At 32.3% G+C, this 10138-nt stretch overlaps 1 protein-coding gene and 1 long non-coding RNA gene across 2 annotated transcripts; both read right to left on the reverse strand.

Annotated features, from left to right (window-relative positions):
* Positions 1 to 318: 318 nt before the first annotated feature.
* LOC111384507 (endoglucanase 12-like) lies at positions 319 to 3313 on the reverse strand. The gene is made up of 4 exons (XM_023008788.1): positions 2868 to 3313; positions 2153 to 2750; positions 1828 to 2000; positions 319 to 888 (listed from the first exon to the last, which is right to left on the reverse strand). The coding sequence occupies exons 1-4, from the start codon at positions 3183 to 3185 to the stop codon at positions 487 to 489; spliced, it is 1491 nt and encodes a 496-aa protein (XP_022864556.1). The 5' UTR covers positions 3186 to 3313; the 3' UTR covers positions 319 to 486.
* Positions 3314 to 6796: 3483 nt separating this feature from the next.
* Positions 6797 to 7455, reverse strand: LOC111384508. The gene is made up of 2 exons (XR_002700919.1): positions 6952 to 7455; positions 6797 to 6829 (listed from the first exon to the last, which is right to left on the reverse strand). It is a non-coding gene; the product is annotated as an uncharacterized LOC111384508 (long non-coding RNA).
* Positions 7456 to 10138: the final 2683 nt, after the last annotated feature.

Genomic DNA, 10138 nt, shown 5'->3' on the forward strand with positions numbered 1-10138 from the left:
ATTAAAATCAAATTTTGGGGAAAAATGTTGTTTCAAATAGTGATTTTTTGAAAAATATATGGTTAAAAATGAAGAAAAAGTTTTTTGAATTCGTTTAGCAACAATTTATTAATAACAAAGGGAATAGCTTTATAAAATCGAAGAATTTATACTAATATTTCCACACGCTAATAACATAAGAAATCTGATCATGAAGATCCTTGAATGTTCTTTTTTACATTTTAGAATAAAAATTCTCAAATTTCTACAACTAATATATTTAAAAAGCGTATAAACTCACATATAAACACATATACGTTTATTAGAAATCTTTAATAAATAATATCAATATTTCACTAATTTATTTATTAACAAAAGTTAAAGTTTTGCACCATAAAGGTATATAAAGTATGCATCAAGTGTAAACACAAAGGTTTCCCCAGGTGATTACAAAGAAAGTCATGCAATTGACAAGCTTTATCTGGGGAGGAACTCTAGAGCTCATCTCTAAGGCTTCCACGGTGGGGGTGGCGGTGGGCTGACGGGATACATCGGCGGCACGGCCGAGAAAATTGTATTCTTATCTATTCCATGACCACCACTACTTGTTAGAGACACTAGTGCAGCAACCAACCCTGCATTTCCAGCCAATGTAGGCTCAGTATAGCTATAGTTTGTTCTTACATCCTTAAATTTATCGAACTTATCGGGACCTCCAACCATGGCACCAGTAATGATGTTAGGATTGGGATTTTTAGCATCGCGCCACCTCCATCCACCCGTGCAGGAATATTTCACGTTATTTTTAGGTATTGATGCTCCACGGTGATGAACATGCTTTGGATATTTGGATCCATGTCCGACTACATAGCTCATACTCATCGGGTTAGCTCCAAGTATGTAATTGATCTGCTTGTGCAGTGAGAGTAATATAGATTAGAAGAACTTAAAAATGTAAATTATCATGTGACTGCAGGATATAAAAATTAAAAGCAAGGCCAAGTATGTTAAAGTTTCATATTTAAGCCCGAATGGAAATCAGATTTTTCACTACCCGAAAATAGGCTTTCTAACCATTAAAAAGTTCAATGGATTGAAACTTGGACCATTCTGATTGATTCGATCGAAAAACTTGGAATAAGCAATTGGGACTGTTGGGTTTTGATACCCAATAAATCTGGGTAATAATTTAAAACAGTTGTCGGATAATTTATCAACACCATGAACTTGACTCGACTCGGAACAACCTATACTTTTGGATGGCCCAAGTTTGGTTGAATGGTTTTTTGATTGTGTGGTCCATTTATTTGTAATTAAGTGGTAGCCCATTTGTAGAGAAGACTGTGACCTAATGTCTTGCTATATATATGTTTTGTTCCTAGCCGTGTCTTTGTGTATGTGTAATATGCAAGAGAGAAAACAAGAGAAGAAAGGAGAGAGGCAGCCAGCTTTCTTTGGAGTGAGAGAGCTTGGAGTGTTTATTGGTGTCTTCCTTCATCTTTCTCCTTCCTTTGGGGAGTGCGTATACCACCATCATATTCTCCTTTGTGGAGTGAAACTTGGGCAACCAAATGTAGAAGTTTTGGGTTGAGCCGAGGTAAACTAATGTTCGTTTGGTTGTTTTCTGAGTTCGGAATCAAGATTTCTCGAGAAATTTTCACGACATGGACAATAGCAAGCAACCAAGAAGTGTATGAGCCGATCAAGGTTGAACATGTCTCTCATTTGCCTTTTTATTAATGTGGGTTGAGTTTAACATTTTGAAGAGTCCTTCTCCAAAGTAATTAAGTGTAGATGTATAATTTTTCACCAACACGTTCAATTTAGATAAGAATGGTGGGATAATACCTGAGAAATGGCAAATTTTCTAAGATCATTGAGAGTGATAAATCTCGGACCACAAGTCATCCCTGGAACTCCAGTAGCATTCATATAATCAACATAGAGAGATGTCAAGAAGGCTGCATTTGCCACATACTGTAAAGGTTGTCCTTGTCCATGATTGAGTTGAATCAACCCACCTACACATTTCAAGGCCCAAAAAAAAGGTTTTTCGTTCTTAACATACCAAACACATCATATAAATTTCGAATATCATTAATACTCGTGAGAAGTGGTGTCCCTAATTATTTCGACTCCCAACATCAATCATACGATAATAGAAGATTCTTACCTCGAGTCCAGTTGAAAACATTGAATGTTTGAAGGTAAGAACACATAGTAAGTCCAGTCACATTGTGATAACTCTTCAACATATCCTCGTACGGGTATCCAGGGCTCAAAAACATTCTTATCCTTGTCAACAACAACATGGCAGCAGGCAACTTGTTGTCCCAACTTAAGACACTCAAATCTGGTATCATATAAAATGCTTTCGAATTCTTAGATAAACCGGGATTTGTTGCCAGTGAAAAGTAAGTATTGTTTCCAGTGGCATAATATAACCAAGCTGCACCCCACATGTACTCATCAAAGTAACCACTGGAATTATAGAAGGGTTCTATAAAGGGATTTCCACGGCAATATGATGTTCTTTTGCCGAAGTCTCTGGCAAATTTGAACAATGTTTCTGCACCCTTGACAAGTTTCTTGGAGTACGCAGTATTATCCCGGAAAACTATGGATGCTGATGCCAATGCTGCTGCCATTTCTCCGGCAAGGTCCGGCCCTGAATTTGCTGTTTGAGTTTTCCTGGTGTAGTCCATGTCTTCTGGCCTTTGCCAACAGTAATGATCATCTGGTGTTTTTGAACCATTTTGTGATCCACCAACCTAGGTATCCATAAAATCGATATAATAATTATTATCTAAGTTTTATATACATATTCAAGATTTCCTTTTTTGGTACCATATAAGCCAATTAACTCAAGAATAATTAAATACACATACCTGGCTGTAAATTTTGTCTATTTTAGTAGCAGAAGAGTTGAAAGTAAGGAGTAAATAATCAGTGCCCCATTTGATTAGGTCTTTCATATGATCATATTCCCCGATAGCACGAAACTTGTGCTCATATTCAATAACACTCCAACTGAGCATAGTCATAGCAAATGACATAGGAAAGTGAAACTTTGTATTGTCTCCAGCATCATAATACCCTCCAACAAGCCCTCCTTTAACATCCGTTGCATCTGATCCATCTTGTAATCCTGAGTTCCCTCTCCAAGATATCCCATTGTTCTTTGGCAACTTCCCAGCTGAATTCATGTACCCACCAAGAAATTATTATCAGATCTATGAATTCATTATTATAAAAAATTATTACTTATAGAAGTAACCTCCTTATGAAAGAAAAACAAGCACAAACTTATATACTGAGGGAGGGTTCAATAACAAAATAAGTTTCTCCATAATAAAATTAGAGGGAACTATGTAAAATTTTTTGCATATATATTGCCCATTTTTCGATTTTTTCCCAAAATAATTCATGCTTTGTCTAGATAGTTGTAGGGATTTATTTTTATTTTATTTTATTTTATTATTATTATTTTTTTACAGTTCGAAAAGAGAAGACTAACTAAATTAATAATATATTGATTAGAAAACTATTATGAGATCATTCAAAAATAAAATGGTGAAATTACGTTAGTTCCTAATGATTGAACAGTTAATATTACCCAGCATTAATGATTAAAAAAGATAACAAATGTCACAAAATAAAAAATATATATTTGATTGGACCTAAATTATAAATCAGCAAAAATATAAATTTTGTTGCATATACAGAGCACGTCATCTTAAAGATAAATATCTTTTACTAATAAACAAGAAAAAATTGGATTTTTTTTTTTTTAAAAGAGAAAAGTATTCAAACATAGCTGAAAATAAAAGTTATTTAAAATAAATTGAAATACCTTCTGCGCTGGCACATTTTATATTCTCAAGTATAACTTCCCATAGACCCTCTAAATACAAGATGTTTACTACTATAAAGTATCAATGCTTAAAAATAAGTTTGAAAAAAAGACTTATCTTAAGTTTTAAAATAGAGTGTGCCAATATTTTTACATTATAATGAAATTATGTTAGATATTTCAATACTACGTTTCTTAAATTAGTTGAATCATATTTGAATTGATTAATAAACAATGTATAAAAGATATATGAGGAGAAATCAATAAATATTTTCTTGAAAAAAGAGCAAAATCGAGAGCCAACAAGGAGAACATTATTGAAATATATATAAATTTTTACTATCTAAATTTAAAAATGCTCTATATATATATTACTAGAAGGAATTAACTCAAACTTCGTTCTAGTTTTTTAATGAAACAAAATTAAATATGCATAAAATTTAAAAGAAATAGCTGTGTACACAAATCCTGATACTATGGATACATGATTTTTTCATGCTTATTGTCCAAAGGGGTAGGTGTAAGGAAGTATTTTGACTAGAATAAATAATTAATAAATAAAGTTGCCGGCATTAATAATTAAAGCTGAATTTGTCAACTACATTTAATTAATCAGCAAGTGGGAAAAAAAAATTAAAAATCATACACACAGCAATGAATTGAATCCCAGTTCATAGATAGACAAAAAAATATATATATAAAAAATAAAAATAAAAATTCAATATTTCTGATCTTTCTCTAAAATACATTTCTATTTTACTTATGCATTTATTTAGGTCGAATGAATTATTTTGACATTCTAAATTGAAATTAAATTACAGCCACAATCATAATTTATAATGATATAATTTTGGTTTGTCTAAAAAATTGATAAAAATTTAAGTCAAAGTTAATAATTAATTTTAATAACAAATGTCATAAAATCAACATCTTTTGTTAGTTTTTCTATCATAAATTTTGTCAACTTCTATCGAAATATACCAAAAATTTAATTTTTAGTCAAATCAAACGGGACTTAATAAAATTGGGAGTTGTTAAGAAAAATATTAATTAATGATTTTTGAGTGATAATGTCAATTTTAATTCCATCCACTGATTTAGACCACCTAACGAGTGGTATCAATCACACATCACATGCCAAAGACAATGTCTTTTTTCAGTTGTGAAATGATATAAAAAGACTAACACATATATGTTTTATGTTAATACTGGCGCATGTATTGCCTACTTCTAGTATTGACTTAATGGCCAGCAGTTCTCAAATCGCCTATGAATACAACTTAGCATAGTGGAATAAGAATAAAGAAAAATATAACTAATCACCTTTTTGACAATCTTTATTTTAAATTTTTCAGTCTACGTACTCATCACATATTCACACAATAAAATATTTTTTAAGTAAATTTAATTTTTTTTCATGTTTTTTAGTCACACATTTTCAAAAAACTCATTATTAAAACATTTCATTTTTGTCAAATAATGAGTTTCAACGGGCACTAATATTTTCACTTCACTATATTAAATCAATATTTTAAAAACCTATTCGAATCATAAATCTCAAGATCTAAAGGTTTACAGGTTAAAGAACTGAATCAAGGTCGAATCGATGGTAAATGATGAAAAATATATGAGATGAATGACATATTACGGGCTAACGATCCTTATTAGATGGTTACCAATTTTTGGATTTTTTATGATTAATATTATCTAGTATAAGGGGTTAATACTAGTCTATCACATGTTCGAAATATGGCCCATTAAATTGACAATATCATATGTTGACATCTAGTGTTAATACATGACAAACTTGTGTTAAATTCGCCCATACTAGATAACACTACTCTTTTTACCTAAAATTGGACAGATGCCAATTCAATCCCCAAATTGAATCTTTTGATTTGATTTATTGTATCACTCATGTTCAATTCAACGCACTAATTGTTAACATTAAAGGGTTTTTGAAGAAGATTTTGATAAAGGTTTTAGTAAATTTTGATAAAAATTGGTGATGAAAATGTGTAGTCAAAAAAGTTGATGAAATCAAATGTTGTTTATTCCTGAATAGTTTTGCTGGACGTGCCCCTGTCCGTCCAGGGCGCCAAATTGGCGACGCTGCGCCGAATGGAGGAAGTGCCGCCCAATAGGGGGGCGCCAATTAGGCGTCACAGGTCTTGTCCAACTAGCTTTATTCATTCCGTAAACTGTCTGGTTAAAAATAATTAATAACATTGAACTTAAATTTTCTAGTAACTTTTTAAGCTATCACAAATAAGGACTCAATTTATATGCATGCATCTTAGTCGAAATAGAATTCTACACACATCATCTTCACAATTATGATTGAGTATGACCGAATCAGAAAACGTGAACAACTAAACTAACCAAAACAATGAATTGCCCGATTCCATGAATCATGAATAAAGGTGTTTACACATAAAAATTCAGTCCAAATCGAACAGTCCAAGAAGTGAAGCTCAATTGAAAGATCCCCAAATCAGATAGCCCAAAGAACGAAGCCCAATCAAACAAATCAAGATGAAGGCCCAAACAGGGAGGCCCAAGAACGCGGTAACGCCATCGCCCAAATTTGCAAGTCGCCCAGAATCTGAGCGAATGGAGTGCCATACAGTCGTCCAGATCTGTTACTCTATTCTCGCCCAAACCTTCAAGTCGCCCAAGGTCTTAACAAACATAAAACGTCATAGTTATCAAGAAGTGCAGTTATTAAAGCAGCCCTATCACGTTCCACGATTCAAGGAATTCAATCGAAAGCGGTTGAACGATGAAGTGTAATGACAGCAGTTAAAAAATGCAGTTTTCATGACAAGTTGGCCATTACGAGGAAAGTGGGCAGTTATAGGACGATCAAGCAGTTTTTANGTAGTTGAATCGCCTCCATTGATTTCCAATGATCCTCCCCAGTGATTTGCCGAATACATTTTTTTTTTCAATTCGATTTTTTTTCTAAATTCACCAATAATATATCTGGATTATGGCCTGATAATAAATTCAGTCAGAAATTAAATGACAGGATTAGCTTAATGAAATATTAATCAGAAAAAGATAATTCAAATTCATGTAATTTAATTTAATGCATTTAATTAAACTCATAAACTCACCTGCAAGATATATAGTAAATGCAAACCGATCTTCAGAAGATTATGGGCTTAATCCACCATTCTCACCTTTCTCACTCTATATTTGTTCATGAACCATAACATGTTTATATAGGCTGTATGTATCTGTATGTAGATGATGATTTTTCGTGGAAAATTAATAAAGAGAAAGTTGACTTTGAATATATTTTTTTTTTCTTTTGACAGTTTGAGAAGGCGACTGAAAGCTGGATTGATACTGAAATGTGAATTCATTTGCTGCACCAGCTTGCATTTTGCTATTTATAAATTTAAAATTTGTTGTTTAATCTTTAATGGTAATTGAATGAAGACTTTTGGGAAGTTTAGAACTTTACTTGGTGACACCCTAACTTATTCAGTAGAAAAAAATAGGGGCGGTACCAGTTTACAAGAGTATAGGGTCGTATCGAAGTGTCTGGTTCGGTCTCATTTGCTTGAACAAAGCTACTCAAAAAGAGACATTTGACAGGATTAGGTGACAGTCGTTACGTGACAACAACTATTGGCTATTTTTTCCAATGAATATGTAACACCTGTTCCATGTTTTTAAATCCTGTCATTGACCATGTTTGTATATCAAGATTGCATTTGCTTTTAGATTTTAAACGAGTTTAAATAATACAAACAAGAAAGTTTTAATCTGGTTCTTGGTTCTCATATTCAAATCCAAAAATTCAAAATTAACCAAAACATTTATTTATTTATTTATTTATTTATTATTATTATTATTATTATTATTATTATTATTATTATTATTATTATTATTATTATTTAAATATTGAAGTTGGAATCACATGGAAGAATTACCCATTCTAAATTGCACATCATGATCACTTCTTTTGTAAGACGAATTAAATAATCTCGCTGAAATTCTAACGATATATTTTTCAAAGTTGCAAGATTTGATCTACTTATTCAAGAATTAAAGTGAGTTATCATTATCGTTGCTACATGATATAAATGAACTGAACTGAAACATCTATCTGTTTGGTTGTCTAATTACATTTGAGTCAATAGTTCAGGGACGGAGCTAGTAAATTCGTTTATTGCGGGCACAGTTTAATCGATGCCAAAGTTTGAGTTTTTAGTCATGGATATAATGATAAAAATGACATCGTTCATATATTACACTTATTCCTCACGAGTTTTCATGTTTTGATATCGTTTTACAATAACTTCATTATCAATATTAAAAAATATATCCTATTATAAAAATTGAATTCCTATGGTAGGATGTATTGCCTTTTTGTTTAAAAAAAAAATGAATATCTTATTGTTACATAGAAACTCTATCAATTTATAGATGTATCCTATCGAAGCTAGAAAGATAAAACTTCGATCAGTCATATTGCAGGTGCTTATTACTTTAATATTTACCATACTAATTCACCAATAATGGCGAGGAACCTTTCACTTATTCGTGCATAGATGAGTGACTGATAATGATGATGTTGGGAATCTACTTAAATATGCACAGCAGAAATTAAAATTATTTCGATTCCCACCGAGAATCCCTTTGTATTTAGATAGAAATCGTGATAAAGATTGTACCTTTGACGAATTCTGCAAACCTTTTACTTTTCTTTTCGTTTCAGCAATCTTGATTCGCCACCCACAGCTGTCTAATTGTCCAGCCTCCAACGATGATCCACACAGAGAATAAGATTGCAACTACTAGGGTTTTTCCTCTTGTGCCAGTAAGAATAATGAAAATCATATGAACCTCAAACTCTAGCCATGTATTTATATAAACCCAAACGGGCTCGGCTCTGTCTGGTCCAATATTTAATTAATCCAATTAATTAAACCCGGTCCGTAAATTAATTAATACAATTAATTAATTCGGGAATATAAATAACAAATCCAATTAATTAATTTATCCAACGATTGTTAAATTAACCAATTGACAATTTGCAATCTTCCAATTCTCTTTTGTGTGTGACCCATTAGGTTCCCGACCACGATGCCTAACGATGTGAAATATTATTTTGATCTAATCAAAATTGATAAATTAAAACACCCTTTTAATTTATCGTCAATTCACACTCGCCTTCCCTGATTGACATCTAGCAATGTGTCAGGGTAATACATGTGACGGGAAATGTCACGTGGTATGACAAAACCAAATTCGTTAGTTTACCATAAAACTATAATCCTTTCGTCAATATGATCCGATCAATTACGAGATATGAAATTGTGTCAATCTCGATCATCGATCATATCTTCCACTCCACTATTAAGTCAATATAAGTTGAAAACCCCTTTTCGACTTATGAGTACACCTTGGCCAAGTATTTCATCATCGACTTAATTGAATGAAACGCAGATCATAATCTCGTACTATTTAAGAGTGAAGAATCCTTTATTGATCAATCACAACCTTCATACGATTCTTGACGTACCCGAACGATGTTGTATTAGCGACCCTTTTCCGAGCAACATCCAACACCGCCAAAGTATGACTCTCCTCATATAAGGTACCATGACGACCTCAAGTCAAAGGACCAATTTCACTATCGAACGTTAGAGATTAACCACTGACACTCAGATAGTTATCCATGTGGAATCTCTCGACGGGTCTCCAATATTCTGTTCTATAACAAAACATCCACGTGTTCATTTAAGTGTCACCATACTTTAGCTTGTGAGATCAGCTACTTACTTCACAAGTAAGAAATGCCACACGTGATGATCTATCCGTAATAACGATATCCGTATCTCGTTATTACTTACGACCACGGATGATTTAAGATTCAATCAGATATAATTTGTATCTCACAATCACAACTCCTTGTGATTAACAAATTACAAAGATTTGAATCTACGGACTCTATTATTTATTTAATTGTTTATTAATTAAATAATAGATCTGCCATTAAATTGCATTAATTATATATCAAAAGTATTTATGTCCAAAATTGATTGGACCTAGGGCATAATACTTACAAACTCCCACTTGCACTAGATCCAATCACTTATGCATCCAATATCATAAGTCTACATGACGATCATGTTTATACTACGACAACTCTTTGTTAGTGGATCTGCAATATTGTTAAATGTGGGAACTTGTTATTCTCTTTACGTTATTTCTATGTATTATCTCTTTGATGAGATTATACCGCCTTAATACATGTTTGGATCATTGATGAGACCTTAGTTCATTCGC

The sequence above is a fragment of the Olea europaea genome, unplaced genomic scaffold (assembly GCF_002742605.1).
Source record: "Olea europaea var. sylvestris unplaced genomic scaffold, O_europaea_v1 scaffold293, whole genome shotgun sequence".
Lineage (NCBI taxonomy): Eukaryota > Viridiplantae > Streptophyta > Magnoliopsida > Lamiales > Oleaceae > Olea > Olea europaea.

Coding starts and splice junctions, on each gene's coding strand:
- LOC111384507 (XM_023008788.1), bottom strand. CDS start 3,185: ATGAATTCAGCTGGGAAGTTGCCAAAGAACAATGGGATATCTTGGAGA. Junction 2,751..2,867: donor TAGACAAAATTTACAGCCAG/GTATGTGTATTT, acceptor ATGGATACCTAG/GTTGGTGGATCACAAAATGG. Junction 2,001..2,152: donor TGTTTTCAACTGGACTCGAG/GTAAGAATCTTC, acceptor TGAAATGTGTAG/GTGGGTTGATTCAACTCAAT.